Source organism: Schistocerca americana, chromosome 2, assembly GCF_021461395.2.
Source record: "Schistocerca americana isolate TAMUIC-IGC-003095 chromosome 2, iqSchAmer2.1, whole genome shotgun sequence".
NCBI lineage: Eukaryota > Metazoa > Arthropoda > Insecta > Orthoptera > Acrididae > Schistocerca > Schistocerca americana.
Window position 1 is genome coordinate 253872998 of NC_060120.1, and position 25969 is coordinate 253898966.

Here is a 25969-nt window from a genome sequence, read left to right on the forward strand (position 1 = left end):
ATTAGTTCTAAGTCTGGGGGGGCTGACGATCTCAGATGTTAAGTGCTTAGACCCATTTGAACCATTTGAATCAAATAATAAAGGAAGAGGTTGCAGTATGTCAACACTTTTGTACGACAGTTAATTTATTTCTCTTTAAATTCAAGTATTACGTCCCTAATTGTTCCGATCGCAGTCACACTACAATTACACTTACTCTGCAATCACGAGCTTACACTAGTTTACCACTGTCGATTTCTTGCCGTACAATCGTCCGCCCCCTGTAGCTGAGTGGTCAGCGCGACAGAATGTCAATCATAAGGGCCCGGCTTCGATTCCCGGTGGGTCGGAGATTTTCTCCGCTCAGGGACTGGGTGTTGTGTTGTCCTAATCATCATCATTTCATCCCCATCGACGCGCAAGTCGCCGACGTGGCGTCAAATCGAAAGACTTGCACATGGCGAACAGTCTACCCGACGGTAGACCCTAGTCACACGACCGTTTAATCGTATAACCACTCCCTCCCCCCGATACGAATTTCATCTCTGAGTTTCAAAATTAGCATTCTAACCAGGATCGCCTTTCTCAAATCCTACTCGCGTGATGGTTGTGGTGCAACTGATTTACTCCATCGCGCCAAAACGACTTCCAGGCGCCAATCTGTCCCTTCTAGAACTATGGGGCGTACCCCATCAGCCATGCCGCTGCACTGTAGCAAAGGATCGTAAGGTTACGGTCGATCCGTCAAGTACAGGACTGATATCTGTGCCATTACAGGTGTTACAAGGAACGTGAATCATCCGACCAGGAGACCCGTTCCCGTCAGTTCGCGGTCTACTCTCTATGATCCTTTGCTCAGTGCAGTCGTAAATGACGACGTCGGTGGTTCAGCACGGGGACTGACAGGAGTCTTCTGCTGCGCAGCCCTTGTTCAACAATGTGCGCTGAATGGAGTGTTGCAAAACACTTGTGTCTCCACCAGCATTGTGCTCTATCATCAGATCTGTCACAGACCGCTGCCTACCCTACTTTTCAGAGAAGGCGAGCCTCCATCCTCCACGTTATCTAATGAGGTGTCGACAACATATCACCGTGGATTCAGCGTCCTCCAACCACTGTCCACAGATGCTCGCGACAGTAGCAACCAGCGGACCAGTTTGGCCGTTTGCAAGATGCTCATTCCTAATCGCCAGGCCATAACAGTCTGGTCTTTGTCAAATTCGCTCGCGTCAGTGGAGTTCCCCATTTCCGGCCCGTATCGTCGCTAGAACCATACCCCATCCGTTTCTGCCTCGCTTATGTCCTTTCCTCACCGCTTTACGCGCCCGAGACGCAACCAGGCGGCTTTCAATTCCGAGGCGGGCAGTGGTCACCATGTTTTGGCTTCTCAGTGAGTCAGAGATTTCCTTGAACTGACACGTCCCAAATCCTCACGTTCACGGCGAGTCTGATCGCTCACTGAGTGCAGTTCCCGCGGTGAAGAGGGCGCGGCGCAGGCTCCGCTGGCGGCGCCGCCACCAGTCGATGCACTGCTGTTTGCTTGCTCAGGCGGCCAGGAATAGCGCGGCCTCCAGGCGGGGGAGGCGGCTTCTGTCTGGCGGCGAGCGAGGCTCGCCATTACGCGTAAATCAAGAACGAGGTGCAGGCGCGTAGGGCTTCATACACTCACGTGAGAAGGCTCTGCCATGTCGTTACACTTGCTGAACTGACAAGAAAGATCGGGAATTTATTTACGTCTTGCGTAAGCTCAGTTGAATCTTTATTTGCCTCTTGCGCATACTAGTGAGATGACATAAAAAAGATACGCTCCTCGTCAAAGATGTGGCAACAGGATTAAGGAGTTGCCAGAAAATCATAAAGCACATACAGATACTGGCGAGACGAGCAATTCAGTGTTCTGGTACGGGTTGCATTCATGAAGGAGCAGTCATTAATGTAGGGCAAGGATAGCCACTATACCATCAGCAACCCCACGGCTACAGGTGTTAGGCATTTCTTAGTCCCAGTATTTTTTTTTTTTTTTTTTTTTAGATTTTAAGTGTTGTTTGTACCAATAATGGTTCATTGATTCACTATGACGTCGACTCTTGATAGAATACTTCATACATCATGAATGAAACACACGCAACAATGGCGTAATATTGTACAATATTTATTATCTGTTACATGAACCGCTTTTCGGCTGTTACGCCATCATCAGCTAGGAAGACAAGTAAGCGCATGTGGTGCAGTGAAATTTTGTTGGATGAAAGATTTTGAACAAGTGCATATGCAGAGATCTCCATCTCCAGAGATGAAAAATGTTAATGTTAGAATTAGTAATAGATGTACCTGATGATGATGCAACTGCCGAAAATCGATTGGTGTAGCAAGAAATGATATTGTAGAGTATACACCAGTGTTGTATGTGTTTCATTCATAAAGAATAGCTGAAATTTGTCCACACATTCCAGACATGTTCTTGACACGTCCCATCTCCACACACACACACACACACACACACACACACACACACACACACACACACACATTTCAAAAGGGTCAACTGTCAAAAGGACTCTAACTACTCGACGTAGCAACTACGAATACTGCGGATTCGGTAATTCAGTTAATTTCATGTCACCCCTTCTCACCGTCACACACATCTCTAGGGACGAAATGATACCAGGACTGACACCCATCAGTTTATCAATACAGAAGCTTAAAAAAATAAATGCCGGACAATCATACAGGAGTAGTATTGGTTAAAACTAGAAGGAGAGTTCCCATAATGATACGTCCGAAAACCAATACCTGTTGAGATAATGGACCGATCTGCCCTTTCACTCCTATCTGTCTGCTACGTAGAATCAGACTCTGTAGAAACTTCTGCCTGTCGTTAACACGCACCTGAGACATCCTTCACCCCATCGCAGTCAATTAAGCAGTCTTTCAAGTGCATTCTCTGCGGAATGTGACTTAGTGGCGTCACGAAATTTAGCCATATGGGAAGAAAACAATTCTAAGATCTCTTCTCTATGTAATTTTGACGGTGAATTTTGATTACTTACACTCAAAAGCATCCGTTTTTCTTCCAAATTTAAGTAAAGTAACCATCTAAGAATTTGGTAGTGATCTCCAAAAGAACACAAATCGCATAAAATTCCGTGCTTAACGCCAAAACGATGATGGAATAGACTGTAATTTTGTTCAATTATAACTGGAAAGCCAACAAACTCGCACATGGTCATGAGTATGCTGTAATATGACGTTCCAGCAAATATAAACACAACTGACGTAGTTGAAGAGGTGTTAAATGCCTTGCACCAATAGTAAAAGAGGAGCCCTTCTATGATTGGTCGGCTCGCGGAATCTAATGGTGGGCGCCACAACTTACGCGAGTTACCACACGTCACAACAAAACCGTAAATGCACCTCATGAAAACACTGCACACACATATAAATGCACTCCCTTCCAAAACATTCATTAAAACACGTGCAACAAAACTACGATAAAAGATTAGATAAAGATAGAGGTGGTAAATAATAATGACTACAGTTAATGGAGGTTCAAGAATATCAACGTAGCGTCTTTAACTTTTATGGCCCTGTCGTCCTCATTTACTTACAGTACTACAGTACGTTGATAATTATAACTTTGGGACCCCCTATAAACAACATCAAATACGAATTTTTGCAGCGAAAATCGCATGTTGAAGTATTTTAGTTTCCCCAACGATCGGCTTCTGAAGCACACTCCATCATTATTTCCAGAAGATCCGCATATGACACCTAGACTGTCGAAACGGGTCGCTGAACAAATGAAAATATTTCAATACGCGATCTTGGCTGCAAATATTCTTCCTTATCACCAAATACCAGAACGCACGCAGCAACATTTACACCTTTTTACATGACATCAAAATGTGTTCAATTCTGGTGCTGTGAAGTGTGGAAACGAAATTTCGAATGGCAGTTATCAGAAGAGTAACAGCTGTAACACAAGGCAAGAACACAGCACATAGATCAGCGTCCATGAAATATGCCACTGAAGATGACTTGCAAAAAATAAAGACGAAACGCATACGACAGAAAAACTGTTTATTCAGTTGGGGTTAGACGGTCCCAGAGTCATAATTATCAACGTACTGTACAGTAATGTCAACATAGATTACAAACGCTCTTTGCAGGAACTAAAGTATTTTAATGAAAGTTTCTCACAAGAAGAAAATAAATTACAATTTTAAGCGTTTAAAATGTTTTGAGTCGTTACTCAATGACAGAAAGAGCGAGAGGTTATCTGTTGGTACTAGTTGACAGCGTAATTCGCCGGCCGGGGATCGAATTCGCACAGCGGATTAGCGACGAGGGCCGGTATGCCAGCCAGCCTGGATGTGGTTTTTAGGCGGTTTTCCACATCCCGCTAGGTGAATACCGGGCTGGTCCCCATCTTCCCCCTCAGTTACACGATTTGCAGTCATTTTAACACGTTCGCACATTTCCATGCCTTAAACTAGACGTAGACAGCTTACACTTATTCCATCCCAGGGGGTTCGGGGTGGCGGCAGGAAGCGCATCCGGCCATCCTCTGCAACTAATACTGCCAAATCAATAATGACACGGCCGACCCCGCGAGACGCCGAACTACGGCCGCTAGAAAGAAAGAAAAGTCATTGACAGCGTAATTAGCGTAATTACAATGGCTCCATCGATCGTGTAATGGCAGAAAATATCTGCTCTTGCTTGGTGTATGTTTCTCCTGACATTTTATCCTTCGTCTCGTTCCCTTCGTTACAAGCGGGTTATATGTAGTTGTTACTGTGTAGATCGAAGTTCGCTTGTGTGCGATTACGACGTTCTTTACACACGCGATTCTGTTATCAATGTCCTGTATTCAGTTTTAAGACAACGAACCATTCACTGTACCTCACCGATCGCGGATCTTCATTCCATCCGCTCTTAGCATGAGTATCCAATGCTGAATTCACAGTTCTGTCGAGAGCAGTCCCACTCGTAAGACACAATTTAAATGATTACAAGGCGGCGGCCAATATCTCAACTGGAGTGGCAGTTCATTAAGTTATAACAGGATAAGAATTAGTGTATACAACTCAGTTAGACGCAAACAGTTCGGCTTTAACAGCGATAATCTCTGTTCACTGTCGTGTACATTGTCAAAAATATTCAAATGTGTGTGAATTCCTAAGGAACCAAACTGCTGAGGTCATCGGTCCCTATACTTACACCCTGCTTAAACTAACTTAAACTAACATATGCTAAGAACAACACACCCATTCATGCCCGAGGGAGGACTCGAACCTCCGGCGGGAGGGCCACAATCCGTGACATGGTGCCTCGAACCGCGCGGCCACTCCGCGCAGCTGTACATTGTCACTGCTGTTTATACGAGTAGGTGCTCCACGAAGTTCACAGTAGCCAAACACACAAACATTTTCTTTTCTAACGTTCACATCGAAACTTAGCTCAAACCACAACCGAAGCATAAGTGCTCGACCAGTACTTTTCGTGTGTTTCTGTCTGATGCGTACACGCCACGCCACCGCGCACCACTCAGTTTCAATGTTCAACTCCAACTATTGATACCGCTCTCGCCTTACAGTTTGTACAAATGTTTTGCATATTACATCCAGTTTACACAGCGTATTTCAAAAAACTATTATAAAGAATATAAAAAGGAGGTAAGTGTTTTATATACTCAAACGTAAGAAATTCGTTTAGCAACATAAGTAAAGCGAAACATAGTCACCTTTCATACTATAGAACAAAACAAAAAAATATTCTAAACCATCAAAGATCTATGTACAGAGCAAAAAAGAGACATTCGCAATTAGCAATATCTTCAAACCTGACTCCACTCGGATTGCGTTACATGTATTGGTCATCGGCTCCTGTTAAGTCTGCACATAGTGCATGGATTGGGCATACACCAGTGCCTTTAAATGTCCCTTCAACCATGAATCCGAAGAATTGATCTACATATACATACATGCTCCGCAAACCACGGTATGGTTGGTGGCGAAGTGCACCTTGTACCACTACAAGTAATTTCCTTTCCTGTTCTACTCGCAAATAGAGCGAGGGAAAACGACTGCCTATATGACTCCGTACAAGCCCTAATTTCGCTTGTCTTCATGGTCCTTACGCGAAATTTATGTTGGCAGCTGCAGAATCGTTCTGCAGTCAGCTTCAGATGTCGGTTCTCTAAATTTTTACGTTAATGTTCCTCGAAAAGAACATCGCCTTACCTCCAGAGATTCTCATTTGAGTTCCCGAAGCATGTCCGTAACACTTACGTGTTGTATGAACCTGTTTCTGCTGTGGTCTTCTGTCCGAAGACAGGTTTGATGCAGCTCTCCAAGCTACTCTATCCTGTGTAAGCCCCTTTATCACTTAATAGCTACTGCGGCCTGCATCTTTCTGAATCTGCTTGCTGTATTCATCTCATTTCTACGATTTTTACCCGTCGCACTTCCCTGCAGTACTAAATTAATGATCCCGTGAGCTCTCCGAATGTGTCCTATCGACCGATCCTTTCTGTTAGTCAAGTTGTACCACAAATTCCTTGCCCCACCAATTCTGTTCGGTAGCTCCTCATTAGTTACATGATGTACCCACCTAAGACTCAGCATTCTTCTGTAGCGCCACATTTCAAAAGATTCTATCCTCTTCTTGTCTAAACTGTTTATCGTCTATGTTTCACTTCTATACATGGCTGCACTCCAGACAAATACATTCAGAAAAGACTTGCTGACACTTGACTCTATATTCTGAGTTAATAATTTTTTCTGCTTCATAAACGCTTTTCTTTCCTTCGGCAGTCTACATTTTATATCCTCTCTACTTCGGCCTTCATTAGTTATTTTGCTGCCCAAATAGCAACACTTGTCTACTAATTTAAGTGACTCGTTTCCTAATCTAATTCCCTCAGCATCACCTGATTTAATTAGACTACATTCCATTATTCTTTTTTCGCTTTTGTTGATGTCCATCTTACATCCTTCTTTCAGAGTAGTGCTTTTCCAAGTCATTTGCTGTCTCTAACAGAATTACAGCGTCCTCGGCAAACCTTGAAGTTTATATTTCTTTTCCCTGGGGTTTAATTCCTAACCCAAATTTTTCTTTGCTTTCCTTTACTGCTTGCTCATTTTACAGATTAAATAACATCGGGGGTAGGCTACAAAACTGTCTCACTCACTTCATTGATACATATGGCAATTTTAACTCTTTGCGACTTTAGTCTCTTTCAAATGTTCAATGACTTTCAGAGGTTTTCTAAATATTCTTTATTGTGAAGAACACATTCAAGCGATATTTTGCCGCTTGTGCCGAAATGCAACACAAATCCTTATGGAATATTGTGTCAATTTTTGGAGGAACACACACACAGTAAAATCTAGAGTACACAGTATTAATGTTCCACACTGATTTGTATTCTAATTTTTAACTAACACATATCTAAAATGTGCTTCTGCTATTGCAACTAAAACAATACTGTATGTTTGTAACTGAAATAGAATGGGCCATCTGCAACTGTAGGAATTATGTGCGGTTTCCATCAATTCAGCCAGCACAGTGAGGAAAATTCGACCTCTTTCGGAAATCATTCGCTATCTTTGAACAGTCATGCAAGCGTCTCGTCGTCTAAGTTCGACATATTTCGGGTACAAACTGATGCTTGCACATGCATGCTCATGCCACGTAGAGGTGATAGACATCAGTGCATGCATGTGCAAAACCCACGATCATGTGTGCTTGTGAAGCCTTAGCTACCTTGCCATGTTACACTATCTTTCTTTCTCATTGCTCGCAGTTCTCTCAGTAGCTCGTCTCAACGGTACAGTTTCTCTATAAATATGGGACAATATCCATTTGGTAATCCTTTCCCTTGGTAACCGGTGAAACATCAGTGAGCTCTTTACCTCTGACTTCAGTCCAAGATATTTTTGTATGTACAATCAAATATTAATTACTGCTGCATAATACATTCAGATCATCTGGTTAAATGTGTACTCTCCTAGGCACTATGACTGTGGTGTGGTACTTCGTCAGCCCGCATCTCGTGGTTGTGCGGTAGCGTTCTCGCTTCCCACGCCCTGGTTCCCGGGTTCGATTCCCGGCGGGGTCAGGGATTTTCTCTGCCTCGTGATGGCTGGGTGTTGTGTGCTGTCCTTAGGTTAGTTAGGTTTAAGTAGTTCTAAGTTCTAGGGGACTGATGACCATAGATGTTAAGTCCCATAGTGCTCAGAGCCATTTGAACCATTTGGTACTTCGTCTCCTCCAGCATCTCCACGATTGAGCAGCGCACCAGCTGATTGCTTGGTTCCCGCCCGTCACTGGGATCTAGCGCATTGGTCCCGAGGGCACACTGACTGGAATTTCCCTCTTTGGGTTCCACTGCCTTGAGACTGGTAGGTTCAAATGGCTCTAAGCACTATGGGACTTTATCTGAAGTCATCAGTCCCCTAGACTTAGAACTATTTAAACCTAACTAACCCAAGGACATAACACACATCCGTGCCTGAGGCAGGATTCGAACCTGCGACCGCAGCAGCAGCGCGGTTCCGGACTGAAGCGCCCAGAACCATTCGGCCACACCGGCCGGCAGAGTGGTCGGAAGAATTAGATGCACCACATAAATAGTAGGGCCTCCTGAATGAGATTTTCACTCTGCAGCGGAGTGTGCGCTGATATGAAACTTCCTGACAGATTAAAACTGTGTGCCGGACCGAGACTCGAACTCGGGACCTTTGCCTTTCGCGTGCAAGTGCTTTACCAACTGAGCTACCCAAGCTCAGTTGGTAGAGCACTGCCCGCGAAAGGCAAAGGTCTCGAGTTCGAGTCTTGGTCCGGCACACAATTTTAATCTGCCAGGAAGTTCCAGTAGGGCCTCCTCCTTCTACGCACCTCCCGCTGCGATACTGAACTTTAGAAACAGCCTGAAGACAGTAACCAGTTATGCCTGACGCAAGTATTGTTCGCGCACTAGCAGACAGGCTTCTAAGATAAGGCACAAAAGCATTTAATGTAAAAATATGCTTTAAATATAATTTCAGTAATCTTAAAACTAAAATTTTATGCTACTACACTCCCACAAAAATCAAATAAGCGGCCATTGACAATGCCACAATTAGGACGAAACGTGTTTGGCTAGGAGCAAATGTAATGCTGCGTTCTTGCAAGAAGAAACACGCTGTTATTTGCATTAGGCAAATGCTTAGGATAAAAGGGAGTTGTTACTATAATCAGTTTATGTGGCGAAAAGACAATTCTTTCATAAAAAGCTGTTCTCCTGGCAGCTACTAAAGCTTACAGAGCATGACTCTAGAAGGTAGACTTGATAGAAGTCATAACAATACACACAGTGTAGTGGAATCAAGGAAACCTTTTGTTACTTACTTTGGTTGACAGTCTGCTTGCTTACGTTCACTTTACACAGCCACTGCAGACCTTGTCTAAAAATGTCTGCTTACAAAGGCGTTACCCCGTTTTTGAAACGTGTGTAACTCTTGTTATGTTACGAGGTATTACGAGCAATATCAAAAGAAAAGAACGGAGCCTAAGCGTGTCTGGCCAAGTAAGCTAAGGGTGTTGGTGGCCATGAGGGTTGCACAGTGCCACGGAGGGAAAAAGATCCAGGTATTGACACGCTCATGATAAGTAGTATATGGAGCGCTAGATAAGAAAACGGTTCAGACCCTAATTTTATCTGTACTACTATGTAAAGACAAGTCGTTTAACGTTGTTACCGAAAATCTCTAATACTTCTTGACTAATATTCTTAAAATTTTTACACATTACTCAGCTAAACATTTGGACAGACATAGGCTACCTATTTTTGTAACATATAAATAAATATGGAATATATAAAGGGGAAATATTGTTACCAGTAATCTAGAAAAGTTACTGCGCATTGCGCTTCAAAGATTTTTACATGATACTCTAATAAATATTCAGATGAACGTGAGATATCTGTATTTTTAATGTATAAATGTGTATGTACTATAACAGGGTAAATGTTGCTACCAAAAATTTAGAAACGTTCTTGACCGATTTACTTCAAATATTTCCACATTGCTCTAACAAACGTTCGGGCACAACCATAGGCTATACTTTTTTTATAATAAACGGTGCACAGCTCTCGAATAACCCGACAAAAAGAAGCGCGCAATATCACCCTGTTTGGATAGCGTTGAGTAGAAAAGGTTACAGCATTGCCGACAATCTTTCCACTTTCTCTGTAAATGTAAACCATTTCAGTTTCATATTCCTCCGTAATAGACTGAATTATAAATAATAACGCAGACCAGTTATCATGAACGTCTTTAGAAAATGAGGGACGACGTGCACGCAGTGCGACCAAGTCAAATAATATATGTGTTTCATAATACCTACGTGCAGGAAACTGCAAAACGCTGATCCAACGCATTTTTGTCGAGACTACCGTTTTGGAAAACAATTGTGTTATTTGTCGATTACAGCGCCCTCTATTATGCAACGACAAAAATGCTACATACAAAGTTACTTATTGTTTCCCGAAGATTCGGATTCTACAATAAAAATGTGATGTACTTGTTGAAGATTTAAGAGTTGCTCCAGGGTCTGGAGAGGAGGCAGGGGGGTGGGGGGTGGGGGGGGTTGTCATTAGTAACGGTGGACACCTTTTAAAAAAAATTTGAAACACATATATTTCCGCTTTTTAATCCAGTGCGTAGTTTTTAGATATTTTTTGCCTCAAGAAGAAAAAAACTCACCCTATATGTTTATACAAATCCGAAACGCATAAATTTTTACCCGTGATTACCAGTTTCAGTAATATAACAAACGTTATAAGAATAAAATCAAGCCCTCAGGAAGATCCATTCCTTTTAGTCGTCCTCGTATTACTAAGTTGACTGCAGTCATTGACGGAGACGATTTGGTAATATAAAAGAGCATCTCAACGCACTGACTCCTCACATGCGCTTGCGCTTGATATTCGTTTGATGACGGCTGCTGCACTACCGAAACCAGTAACCACAGGTGAAAATGTATACCAGTTGGACTGATACTGTTCCGGCGTAAAGTCAAACGCCGGCACACCAGTCGGGAACCTGAGATCAGAGAGTGCTGTGAAACACAGCTAGCTCTTTAGGCACATGAAAAAAATGCAAATGGCTCTGAGCACTATGGGACTTAACAGCTATGATCATCAGTCGCCTAGAACTTAGAACTACTTGAACCTAACTAACCTAAGGACATCATACAACACCCAGTCATCACGAGGCAGAGAATTATGCACATGAAGTGCTGAGTGCTATTGACAAGGGATTTCAGATCGATTACGTATTCCTGGATTTCCGGAAGGCTTTTGACACTGTACCACACAAGCGGCTCGTAGTAAAATTGCGTGCTTATGAAATATCGTCTCAGTTATGTGACTGGATTTGCGATTTCCTGTCAGAGAGGTCACTGTTCGAGTAAAACAGAAGCGATTTTAGGCGTTCCATAAGGTAGTGTTATATACCCTTTGCTGTTCCTTATCTATATAAACGATTTGGGAGACAATCTGAGCAGCCGTCTTAGGTTGTTTGCAGATGACGCTGTCGTTTATCGACTAATAAAGTGATCAGAAGATCAAAACAAACTGCAAAACGATTTAGAAAAAATATCTGAATGGTGCGAAAAGTGGCATTTGACCCTAAATAACGAAAAGTGTGAGGTGATACGCATGAGTCTAAAAGTAACTCGTTAAACTTCGGTTACACGATAAATCAGTCTAATCTAAAAGCCGTAAATTCAACTAAATACCTAGGTATTACAATTACGAACAACTTAAATTAGAAAGAACACAGAAAATGTTGTGGGGAAGGCTAACCAAAGACTGCGTTTTATTGCCAGGACACTTAGAAAATGTAACAGACAGACTAAGGAGACTGCCTACACTACGCTTGCCCGTCCTCTTTTAGAATACTGCTGCGCGGTGTGCGATTCTTACCAGGTAGGACTGACGGAGTACATCGAAAAAGTTCAAAGAAAAGGAAGCACGCTTTGTATTATCGCGAAATATGGGAGAGAGTGTCACAGCAATGATACAGGATTTGGGCTGGAAATCATTAAAAGAAAAGCGTTTTTCGTTGCGACGGAATCTTTTCACGAGATTCCAATCACCAACTTTCTCCTCCGAATGCAAAAATATTTTGTTGACACCGACATACATAGGGCGGAACGATAGCCACGATAAAATAAGGGAAATCAGAGCTCGTACGGTAAGATATAGGTGTTCATTGTTTCTGCGCGCCACGCGCGATTGGAATAATAGGGAAATGTGAAGATGTTTCTATGAACCCTCTGCCAAGCACTTAAATGTGATTTGCAGAGTATCCATGTAGATGTAGCTGTAGATGGCGTCAGCCAATTTTACGCTGACCGACCCCTCTAGGATGACAACGCGACAGCAGCGGCCTCTAGGAGAATATAACATAAGCGCCGCTCCCGACTGGTTGCAGCCAAGTACTATCAGTTCTACAGCAGCTAGTCCTACAGAAGAAACACACCGCCGACCTGGATAAAAGCATCCACTGTATTACTTGACTTGTATTGGAATCGTTATACTAAAGGACATTGATTATATTGCATGTCACCCGTTTGCTTGCGACACATCTACGTATTTCTCAAAGTTAAATAGTGTCATTTAATTTTCACGATAAAAATCTTTAATATGATTTGCTTGAATTGTCGTCTAGCGATCCGAGAAGCAGGTTTCCTAGGTACCCCATATTTCACGAGTAGGCAGGATACAACAGATACTATTTTGTACTGTAGATGAAATACGATCGCTGACGTTCCAGCACGATATGAGAAATTCCTAGGTGTGTTTTTACTGAGAGCAAACGGCCAATCCCTGCACCAAACACCAATCCCCTGCAATTCGCTAAAATTCTCTAGCGTGCGACTATGTATTAGGTTGGTGCATAACTTCGTAGCGTCTTTGATTTGCACGTTGATATTCCCGCTGCTATTGGTTTATTTATGGATTGTCGTTTTTTTATTTCTAGTTCACCGTTGCTGTTTGAGTTTACATATTGTCATTTTGTCATTCGGAGATCGTGAGTGGAGCTGTGGACGGGAGAAGATGGAGTCCCAATTATAGAAATGGGAACTTTTCTGGCATATTCTTCTGTTTGAGTTCAATAGAGGAGTGCAAGCAGCAGATGCAGCCAGAAACATTTGCGCCATGTGCGGGGATGATGACATTGGACAGAGCACGATAAGGAAACGGCTTTTTCGTTTTAAGGAAGATCGTTTTGACATTACTCGAGTTCAGGTAGAACTTCAGGGTTTGATGAACATTGTGTAAACACATTAATTCACAATGATTCATGTCATTGTATTGAAGGACCGCCAAATGTGATGAACTATGATCATTCGTGCGACATTTGCATGCAGTGGGGAAGGTTCAAAAATCGGATCTATGCGTACCGCATACTCTAAGCCAAAATCACAAGTATCACCGCTTCTCCGCTTGCTCGTCATCAATTGACTCGTGAAAAACATCGATCATTCCTACGCTGTGTCGTTACTGATGACGAGAAATGGTATCTTTATGCTATTATAAGGAAATTAAAGGAATGGTTGAGCCCAAACCAAGCAGCCACTGCCCGTACAAAGATCTGTGTGCATCCACAAAAGAATGTTAGGCATCTGGTGCAACAACGACGGTGTGTAGTTCGGACTGAGTAAACATCACTTATTTATTTATACTGATTTACACGTCAAGTTCCGTAGGACCAAATTGAGGAGCAAATCTCCAAGGTCATGGAACGTGTCAATACATGAAATTAGATCATATACGTAATAACAGATAAAAAACGTTCACGAATCCAAAAAAGCTATAAGTTTAAGTAAACTCAATCAACAATGTAAGATAGGAATCAGCTTAATTTTTCAAGGAACTCCTCGACGGAAAAGGAGTGATCCATGAGGAAACTCTTCAGTTTCGATTTGAAAGCGCATGGACTACTGCTAAGTGTTTTGAATTCCTGGGGTAGCATACTGAAAATGGATGCAGCAGTTTAATGCATGCCTTTCTGCACAAGAGTTAAGAAAGTGCGATCCAAAAGCAGATTGGATTTCCGCATAGTATTAACTGAGTGAAAGCTGCTAATTCTTGGGAAAAATCTTAACAAGAAACGGCAGTAAAGAATATATATATATATATATATATATATATATATATATATATATATATATATATATATATATATATAAATATAAATAAGCAATACCCAGACTAGTGAACAGGGGTCGACAAGTGGTTCGTGAACTTACACCACTAATTGCCCGAACCGCCCGTTTTTGTGCAAAAAATATACTTTGAGAATGGGAAGAGTTGCCCTGAAATATAATACCATATGATATAAGCGAATGAAAATAAGCAAAGTAGACTACTTTTTGAGTCGAACGATTACTTACATCAGATACCGTTCGAATAGTAAACATGACAGCATTAGGTCTTTGAGCAGGATCCTGAACGTGGCCTTTCTACGACAGTTTACCCTCTATCTGAATAGCTAGAAATTTGATCTGTTCCGCTTCAAGAGTCATATGCCCATTCTGTGAAATTAAAACGTCTGGTTTTGTAGAATTGTGTATTAGAAACTGTAAATACTGAGTCTTACTGTGATTTAGCATTAGTTTATTTTCTACAAACCATGAACTTATTAACTGCACTATTTGAAATAGAGGCAATGTTGCAAACAACATCCTCTCCTACCAAGCTAGTGTCGCCAGCAAACAGAAATATTTTAGAATTACCTGTAATACTAGATGGCATATCATTTATATAAATAAGCAACAGGAGTGGCCCCAACAGTAATCACTGCGGCAGCCCCCACTTGACCATACCCCACTTACATCCCAATCACAGCCATTCTCAACACTGTGAACAATGACGTTTTGCTGTCTGTTGTTAAAGTAAGAGGTGAACCTCTTGTGAACTACTCCCCGTATTCCACAATGGTCCAACTTCTGGCTCAAAATTTTGTGATCAACACCGTTATACGCCTTAGTTAAATCAAATCACATGGCTAGCTTTCGAAACATTTTGTTCAATCCATCCATTACCTCACAGAAGAAAGAGAATATGATATTTTCAGTTGTCAAACCACTTCTACAGAAGATCTGTACATTTCATAGAAAAGTATGTGATGTAAAATGACTAGTTATCCTCACATGCACAGCCTTTCCAATAACTTTAGCAAACACTGATGGCACAGAAATTGGTCTAAATTGTTTACATTATCCCTTTCTCCCTATTTATAAAGCGGCTTTACTACTGAGTACTTTAAGCGTTCAGGAAACTGACTATTCTTAAAGGAAAAATTACAAGTATGGCTAAGTACAGGGCTAACATGTGCAGCACAGTAATATTCTGCTAGGCACTCCATCATATCGATGAGCCTTTAGTCTTCAGAGATTTAATTATTGACTCAATCTCCCCCTTGTCAGTATCACAGAGGAGTATTTCAGACGTCTCGGAAAGGTATTTTCCAAAAGAGTTATATGATTCCCTTTAGGAACTAAGTTTTTATTTAATTCACCAGCAATGCTCAGAAAGTGATTGTTAAATACTGTACATACATTTGACTAATTAGTAATAGAAATATTTTTACTACGAACTGACTTTATATTGTCTACCTTGTGGTGCAGACAAGACACTTCCTTCACAGCCGACCATATGGTTTCAATTTTATCCTGTGAATTAGCTATTCTATTTGCGTACCACATACTCTTTGCCTTCCTAATAACATTTTTCAGGAGCTTACACTACTGTTTCTAATGGGCTGCTTTAGCTTGATTGTGACCACTAACATTTTGATATAACTCCCGTTTTGTTCTACATGATATCCTTACCCTATTAGTCAGCCATCCAGGCTGCCTTTCACTGCTAGTATCCTGTTTACAGCGTTCTAGTGGAAAGCAACTTTCAAGGTGCATGAGAAATATGTCAAGGAAAGCATATTTGTCATCTATGTATGTTATAGGCACTACAGACATCCTGCCACTCTTGTTCCTTAATGAGGTTTAAAAAACTCAGTATTGCCGTTGGATTAGCTTTCCTACATAGTTTGTAATTACATGTGACTTTTTTTGACTACAAAAGCCTTTTAGTGTTAAAATTTGTGCATCGTGGTCTGTAACAGAATGCCCTTCTAGTAATGAAGAATGAAAAATATTGTCTGTGGCTGTGGTGCAGTTCCCCTGCACCCTGGTTGGAAGAAACACTATCTGCATCATATCATATGAGCTTAGGAGATCTACCAACATCCTTTTTCTTCCACAGTCATCAATAAAATTAATATTGAAGTCACCACATAACTAATTTCTGGTACTTCCTATAAAGTGAGCCAAGAATCCTCTCTAGCTTGAGCAGAAATGCTCTGAAGATAGAGGTAGGGGACCTGTAAACAACAACAATTAGAAGTTTAGATCCACTAAATTCAACTTCTCCTGCACAACATTCAAATACTTGTTCAGTGCAGTGCCGTGATACGTCTTTGGACTGAAATTGAATACTGTTTTTTACGTATATGGCCACTCCCCACTCCTCAAAGGACTCATTGAAAAACAGATAGCTAATCTGTATCCTGGTAAAGAAAGTCTTGTATTGTCAAATTATTTAAGTGGTGCTCCGATATACCAATAATGACAGAGTCAAGATCTATAAGTAGCTCACTATCTTTGTCTCTAATGCCTCATATATTGATGAACTACGCTAGTTCCTTCTCTGCATCGGTACCTGACATTCTCTGAAGGTGATTCCTCTTTGTTAGAGGTATTTCCTTTAAACAGGTATACCTATAAGCTGATTTTAGTCTAAAAAAGGTGCAGCCCTAACACCAACTACTACAGGAATTTTTCCATGAATGATCCCACCGCCAACAATTACACTGTCACCTACAAGCTTTGCCAGCCTCCCCTTCCCATACCTATTGAGGGGCAGGCCATTCATAGTGAAACTTGATCTACTGGTAAACTCAATTGGCACCACTGCAATGTGAGCCATTCCGTCCGCCATTAGTGCTTTTTCCAGCCCCATGTTAATACGCCTAACAGCGGCGTTAAGTTGAGGCCGATCATGAGGCTGAAACAGTTGCACGAAGTGCACATTAGTGCAACCAGTTTAAGTAGCTATCTTTACCAGGTCACCACCTACATTATATTCTCTGTCCCTATCAAGACTATACTTCCCTATGCTGTCAGTCATCTGAGCCAACTCTGCACTAGGCTTCACAATGATGATGACCTGGTACTCACTCCCCAACACTTCCTGCAACTGCTGGGCCACATCTCTACCGTACGAACTACCTAGCAGCAGAAACTTCTTCTTTCTGTTAGACTTTGCAACTGACTTATGCTCCGTTACTCCTGCATGTTTCCTACACCTACAGCTACAAGAGGCTCCTCTCCACTCAACTCTGACAGTTGGTCAGATCCATTGGTTATACGCAAAGTACAGCTGTCTGAATATCTCCTCCTCCCATTCCCCAGCACCCTTCACCCCCCTCAAACTATTTAGTACCTCACTTTCGTATATGTAACTTCATATGAAGGGCACCGATCTTACGCTCCTGCTCCCCTATCAACTAACTTCTGCTACAGACTCTACATTCCCAGGAGAGGATTTCGCTATAATGCCCACTGGAATGCCCACTGGCTTCCCCACTGCATTTCCCCCAATGAAAATACTTTGCACAAATCCCACACCGTAACCCACTATTCACAAACCTACGACAAAGCCCTCACTTCTCACTCATGGTAAAATTTTAACAGTTACTGAAAAACTAAGCGTCTACGTTACTTAAGTTCAATTACAACAGTAGAACTATTTAAAGAACTAACAATAGTAGTCTCGAATTTCTCTCTCTACTAAGAAAGCAACTATTTGTATTAATACTACTACACCACAGCTAATACCCTATACTACCAGAGCTTCAAACAATTTCTTACCTAAAACGAAGAATTCAAACGGCTACTGGAACACTCGACGAAATTGAAACATTGAATGAAAATTTTTCTGAAATATTTCACTAGAAACAATAAGTAGCGTCAGGTGAAAACTGCCTCACGAAATTTACTAAATGACATCAACGCACAGACAACTCTAAAAAAAAAAACACAGTGGGTGAACGTTTCCAGAAGTTTATTAAACCGTTATTTAGCCACAAACAGCATGAAACATCGGTGGAAACTACTGAATTTGATATCTTTATTACAGTGCACAAACAACTTTGTCAGAACTTAAGAACCACTGCAGCTGGAACTGCACGCCGCGGTATGTAAACAAACTACTGAGATCTGACACTTGGATTGACGACGTAAACACACTCACGAATAACAGACCACTCGAGTCAATAACACAGAAAGAAAAGCTGAGAAGAATGAAACTCCACTAATGAGTTACTTTTACAGCAAATATTAACACAAATAAACTTTAAAATAAGTAACTGAAGACTAAAACTTTATTAAATATTGGCGAGCAATTTCAACAGCAGTCCAGCACATGTGACGTCACACAAAAGATTCACTGCTGACACTTATTGTCAACAACTGAGACGTCTTGCAGATGCAGTCGAAGAGCAACGACCAGTAAGACTGCGTTTAGTGATGCTACTCCATGATAATGCCAACCAGCGTTCTGCTAGAGTGACAAAAAGCAGTATACACAGATCGTAAAAAGTTTTGCATACCCTCGTTCCCATTGACTGTGGATACTGAATCACAGACATAGTCCCTTTGTCCGTTATGAGATGTCACTAAACCAGCCCAAAAGTGTAAACAACCATGCATGAGCAGCACCTATTAGACGGAGGGGGTCCGATAGCCAATCAGTTCCAGTCATTTCACCAGGAAGGAGGTACACGGCTCGTGTTGTCTGTAACTCAACCATGCCTAGACGGTCAATACCGCGGTTCGGCCGCGTCCGCGTTGTTACTTTGTGCCACGAAGGGCTCCCAACAAGGGAAGTGTCCAGGCGTCTCGGAGTTAATGAAAGCGATGTTGTTCGGACATGCAGGAGATACAGAGGGACAGGAACTGTCGATGACATGCCTCGTTCAGGTCGCCCAAGGGATGCAGTGGATGACCGCTACCTACGGATTATGGCTTGGAGAAACCCCGACAGCGATGCCACCATGTTGAATAATGCTTTTCGTGCAGCCACAGGACGTCATGTTACGATTCAAACTGTGGGCAATAGGCTGCGGCGAGGTCCATCTTTGCAATCACGACACCATGCAAACGCGGTGCAGATGGGCCTAACAACATGCCGAATGGACCGCTCAGGACTGGGATCACGTTCTCTTCACCGATGAGTGTCACATATGCTTTCAACCAGACAATCGTCGGAGACGTGCTTGGAGGCAACTCGGTCAGGCTGAACGCCTGAGACACACTGTCCAGCGAGTGCAGCAAGGTGGAGGTTCCCTGCTGTTTTGGGGTGGCATTATGTGGGTCCGACGCACGCCGCTGGTGGTCATGGAAGCGCCATAACGGCTGTACAATACGTGAATACCATTCTCCGACCGATAGTGCAACCATATCGGCAGCATATTGACGAGGCATTCGTATTCGTGCACGACAATTCGCGCTCCCATCGTGCACATCTTGTGAATGACTTCCTTCAGGATAACGACATCGCTCGACTAGAGTGGCCAGCATGTTCTCCAGACATGAACCCTATCGAACATGCCTGGGATTGATCGAAAAGGGCTGTTTATGGACGACGTGACCCACCAACCACTCTGAGGCATCTACGCCGAATTGCCGTTGAGGAGTGGGACAATCTGGACCAACAGTGCCTTGATGAACTTGTGGATAGTATGCCACGACGAATAAAGTGCAAGATGACGTGCTACTAGGCATTAGAGGTACCGGTGTATACAGCAATCTGGACCACCACCTCTGAGGGTCTCCCTTTATGGTGGTACAACATGCCATGTGTGGTCGTCATGAGCAATAAAAAGGGCGGAAATGATGTTAGTGTTGATCTCTATTCCAATTTTCTGTACAGATTCCGGAACTCTCGGAACCGAGTTGATGCAAAACTTTTTTTGATGTTTGTGATAGTTGGGTTGGGAAGTCATTCCGCACCCACCTTATGCACCTGATCTTGCGCCCACCGAGTTTTACCTTGTCCTCTCGCTATCGAACAACCTTCAAGGAACTTTCTTTATGGATCAAAATTTCTCTCCGAACATGGCCCAGCGAGGTCTTAGCCTCAAAATGACGTGATTTCTACAGTTGCGGAATCGAAAAGTTGCCCCAGCGTTGGCAGACTGTTGCAAAGAGTGAGGAAGAATATTATTATTATTCACGTAAGGGCCAAACAGGACCACACGAGGTACAATCCATCAATGTCGCTTTTGATGGCTGGCCATCCTTTGTGTCCAAATTTGTTTCATCCTTTCAGAATGAAATCTCTTCCTTTTATCAGATCACGGTGTTCCAGTCCGTTTTATAACTTCTTTCCGATCAACTTTCCAATCACATATCTTTTGAAACTTCCTGGCTGATTAAAACTGTGTGCCCGACCGAGACTCGAACTCGGGACCTTTGCCTTTCGCGGGCAAGTGCTCTACCATCTGGGCTACCGAAGCACACTCACGGCCGGTACTCTTAGCTTTACTTCTGCCAGTATCTCATTCTGGGCACATATCTTTTGTCTGAATGTTTTTCTATCTGTAACGTCTGTCTGAGTTATACCGGCTACTCTAGGATCCTCCTTAATCGCAGCGATCCATTTAATTGGGTCAGTTTTGGCCTTACTTCTGTTTTCGCAGAATTCAGCTATTTGTTTTGTGGGTGTCATTCTTTTAATGTGCCCAGAAATTTAAGTCATCGTTTGCTCATGTCACCACTTATGTCTGTGTATTTTTCTACTTCCTTATTACTTCTCAGCCTGTAAGTTCCTCCATCAGTAATTTTGGAGCCTCATATTTTCCTAATAATCTTTCTTTCTTTCTTTTGAATTTCTTCAGTATCCCTCATTCTATTTAAAATTAAAGTTTCTGCTCCATAGAGTCTTTTAGGTTTCATTACATTGGTGTACTGCCTAAATTTGCTGAATTTAGAAAGTGATTTTTTTATTATAAACACTTTGTGTTAATCTGATTTCAGTTGCCATTTTATGGCAGCAAACTTCGTTTGCAGCTTTTTCCAGACCGTTTTCTCGTATGATTTCCCCCAAGTGTGTCAATTGAGAAACCATTGTTAGTTTTCCATATTTCGAGTTCAAAATGTTTGGTGCTTGGTTGTTACATGTCATATATTCCGTTTTTTCGAATGATATTTAAAGTCCTACGTTTTCCACGACTTCTTTGAGAATTTCAGTTTGTATTTGACCTGTGGTATTATCCACAATTAAAATTGCCAGATCATCTGCAAAGGCGAAGCAATATACTCTAATATTACTTCTACAAAACGTGATTGATGGATCTAGAAGGATAATACATTATTGATGACTAAAGCGTTTATTATGTGTACCTGCTGTGTTTATTAAACTTATGGAAAAACGCTACGAACTTACGCATCAACCCAATACATGAGGAACCCCCGCGAATAGCGTCATATAGTTTCCGACGCTGTCTATTCGGTCGTTTACATTCATGGTGCACAGTAATGATCCGTAGAATACACTGGAAGCTGCTTTACATCTGAAGATTCCTCTCTCTGAAGAGCAACATGCTGCGTTGTTTTCGTCAGGAACTTCGATTCAGAAATCTGTACTCACAGATCTGGTGTGACGTACCTTGCACTAGTATTTTCTTCATCAGCCGGCCGTGCTCTACTGTATCGAACGGCTTCTAGAAGTCAAAAAACACGGCATCTACCACCATCTGAGTCTTGTGGACGAACAGAGATTCCGGCAAAACTACCATAGACACTTGACTGTCGTGGTCGAAGACGTGGATCCTCTTTAACTATTCCGATCCGTAATAGCCGCTGGACGGGCCGCGCCGCATATAAAGTTTCTCGTCGGTTCAGCAACTGACAACAAAAAGCTGTCCCAGCCGTACCGTGCAGAAGCACATCCTCATTATAGAGTTAAAGATGCATCGTTACACACGTGTACCACAGTTCACCGTACGTCTAGGGACACAGGGGTTAGGACAACGCTGGTACACCGCCATTTGACTCTCGAAACACGAAAGAAGTTGGCGTGGAACTGTGATGCTGATAATACATATATACGGGGTGTTTCCGTAAGAGCTTGCAAAAGTTTAACAGGAACAATTTGAGGTAGGGAACATGGGGCCAGCGAAGCCCCTTAAGGAGATAATAGGAATAAATCACATTGTTGTTGATGTTGTGGTCTTCAGTCCGTAGACTGTTTTGATGCAGCACTCCATGCTATTACATCCTCTGCAAGCCTCTTCATCTCTGAGTAATTACTGCTTACTGTATTTATCTCTTGGTCTCCCTCTACGATTTTTACCCCACACGCTCCCCCCCTCCCCCCCAGTACTAAATTGGTGATCCCTTGATGCCTCAGAATGTGTCTTACCAACCGATTCCTTCTTCTAGTGAGGTTGTACCAGAAATTTCTCTTCTCCCCAATTATATTCAGTACCTCCTCATTTGTTACGTGATGGACCCATCTAATCTTCAGCATTCTTCTGTAGCACCACACTGCGAAAGCTTCCATTCTCTTCCTGTCTCAACTGTTTGTTGTCCATGTTTCACTTCCATACATGGCCACACTCCATACAAATACTTTTAATAAGGACTTCCTGATACTGAAATCTATACTCGATGTTAACAAGTTTCTCTTCTTCAGAGACGCTTTTCTTGCCAGTGCCAGTCTATGTTTTATTATCCGCCCCACTTCGACCGTCATCAGTCATCTCGCTTCCTAAATAGCAAAATTCATCTACTACTTTAAGTGTCTCTTTCTAATCAAATTCCCTCAGCATCACCTGGTTTAATTCGACTACATTCCATTATCCTCGTCTTGGTTTTGTTGATGTTTATCTTATATCCTTTTTTCAAGACACTTTCCGTTCCTTTCAACTGTTCTTCCAAGTCCTTTACTGCGTCTGACACAATTACAATGTCATCGGCAAATCTCGATGTTTTTATTTCTTCTCCTTCAACTTTTATTCCTACTCAAAAATAATCACGTTACTGCAAACTTTTCTATTTACATTAGTTACAGTTAACTGCAAATACCACCATTGACACAATTGCACGTACCATTTGTACAGTATCTTACAAAATGTGCTGAAACAGACGGCCATCGGCCTCAATGCAAGCACGACATAGGCGAACAAGATTCTGACGCACCCTGACAAATATCCCTGGTGTGTTTCGAATCACATCACAGGCAGCTACAATTCTGGCAACTAATTCCATCTCCGTATCTACTGGTATCTCAGACAAAAGTGACTTTAGATAGCTCCGTGGGAAATAATCAACGTGGTTCAGGTCAGGTGACCTCGCAGGCCGTGGAATAGGACCTCCCCTTCCAGTCCAGCGACCAGGAAATACTTCCTAGTAATGAGGCTCGCCCTTCTCGTTTGCTTGCAGGATATAAAGCAAATATATGTAAATAAGCAGCACACCAAGCGTAAACTTGTACGCATTTTAGTTGTAAATAAACTGGGAAACAGTAATGCTGGACAAAGCGGTACACAAGTTTATTTCCATATCTCCTTAAGCTGGCTTCTCCAAACCCAGGTTCCCTAACCCAAACTCTTCAGTGGAGCATTCTCTATGTCCTATTACATTTTTCACGCTCTTACGGAAACACCCTGTAGATGATGTTTTTGTTTCCATTACAATCTTTGCATATGCGACGCCTCACAAGGCTAGGTTCCACTCATTGACCGCTCGTATCACAACGTTGTTGTTGTTGTCGTCTTCAGTCCATAGACTGGTTTGATGCAGCTCTCCATGTTACTCTATCCTGTGCAAGCTTCTTCATCTCCCAGCACCAACTGCAGCCAACATCCATTTGAATCTGTTTAGCGTATTCATCTCTCGGTCTCCCTGTACGATATTTACCCTCCACGCTTCCCTCCAGTACTAAATTGGTGATCCCTTGATGCCTCCGAATATCTCCTACCAAACGATCCCTTCTTCTAGTCAAGTTATGCCACAAATTTCTCTTCTCCCCAATTCTATTCAATACCTCCTCATTAGTTATGTAATCTACCCATCTAATCTCCCAGCATTCTTCTGTAGCATCACATTTCGAAAGCTTCTATTCTCTTTTTGTCTAAACTATTTATCGTCCGCGTTTCACTTCCATACATGGCTACACACCATACAAATACTTTCAGAAACGACTTCCTGACACATAGATCTATACTCGATGTTAACAAATTTCTCTTCTTCAGAAACGCTTTCCTTGCCATTGCCAGTATACATTTTATATCCTCTCTACTTCGACCATCATCAGTTATTTTGCTCCCCAAATAGCAAAACTCATTTACTACTGTCAGCGTCTCATTTCCTAATCTAATTCTCTCAGCATCACCCTATTTAATTCGACTACATTCCATTATTCTCGTTTTGCTTTTGTTGTTGTTCATCTTATGTCCTCCTTTCAAGACACTGTCCATCCCGTTCAGCTGCTCTTCCAGGTCCTTTGCTGTCTCTGACAGAATTACAATGTCATCGGCGAACCTCAAAGTTTTTATTTCTTATCCTTGAATTTTAATTCCTACTCCAAATTTTTCTTTTGTTTCCTTTACTGCTTGCTCAATATACAGATTGAATAACATCGGAGATCGGCTACAACCCTGTCTCATTCCCTTCCCAACCACTGCTTCCCTTTCATATCCCTCAACTCTTATGGCTGCCATCTGGTTTCTCTAGATATTGTAAACAGCCTTTCGCTCCCCGTATTTTACCCCTGCCACCTTCAGAATTTGAAAGAGAGTATTCCAGTCAACATTGTCAAAAGCATTCTCTAAGTCTAAAAATGCTAGAAACGTAGGTTTGCCTTTCCTTAATCTACCTTCTAAGATAAGTCGTAGGGTCAATATTGCCTCACGTGTTCCAACATTTCTACGGAATCTAAACTGATCTTCCCCCAGGTCGGCTTCTACCAGTTTTTCCATTCGTTTGTAAAGAATTCATGTTAGTGTTTTGCAGGCGTGGCTTATTAAACTGATAGTTCAGTAATTTTCACATCTGTCAACACCTGCTCTTGATATTCATGCAAGTGGTTTTCTTTTCTCCAAATGTCTCTTAAAATACGTATAATTATCCTGTTACAAATTACCGCATTTAAAATTTTTGTTATGACAGTATGAAAACAATCTGTAAACCTTTGTGTAAAAATTTTTGTGAACAAAATATATTTTGTGAGTGGTTAATTAGGAACTATCGTACTTACGTATTAATGTTTGTTGCGGTGTGTGGCAAACATACTAGACCGTGGAATAGATCGAACGAGATGGCACAGTGGTTAGCACACTGAACTGGCATTCGCGAGGACGGCGGTTCAAACCCACGTCTGGCCATTCTGATTCAGTTTTTCCGTGATTTTCTTAAATCGCATCAGGAAAATGCCGCGATGGTTCCTTTGAGGGCATGACCGACTTCCTTCCCCCTTCTTCCCTAATTCGATGGGACCGCCGTCCTCTATGTTTGGTTCCCTACCCGGAATGAACCAATCAACCGTGGAACAGAGGGGTTCTGCACTAGCCTCGAATGTCAGTGGCCGTGTTACCGAGTTGTGGACATTCATCAGTGAGAATACGCCTCATTTAGAGATGAGCACGGCATGGATCTCGCTCCAACCATCCTTCACGTTTTGCGGGCGTCGGTTAATCGGTCATTTATCACGACACCTCCTCAAACATTTTGGTATCTCGTAGAGTCAGGCCATGCCATGCTGTTCCGGTCACGTCACCAAAGTGAAAGCGAGAAGTGCCACCGCTGCTTTCTGGGCGTCTCTAATGTATTTTATCATGAGTTTATTTCGATTTGGTTTACTGTCTAC

At 42.2% G+C, this 25969-nt stretch overlaps 2 protein-coding genes across 2 annotated transcripts in view; one reads left to right on the top strand and one right to left on the bottom strand.

The window, feature by feature from the left end:
• Positions 1–1597, bottom strand: part of LOC124593933 (serpin B6-like) — a 220069-nt gene extending 218472 nt beyond the window's left edge. Inside the window, exon 1 of the mRNA XM_047132282.1 lies at positions 1439–1597. Coding sequence (XP_046988238.1) covers positions 1439–1597 — 159 coding nt within the window. The remainder of the gene's footprint in view (positions 1–1438) is intronic.
• Positions 1–25969, top strand: part of LOC124593934 — a 278695-nt gene that overhangs the window by 80655 nt on the left and 172071 nt on the right. The window lies entirely within an intron of this gene.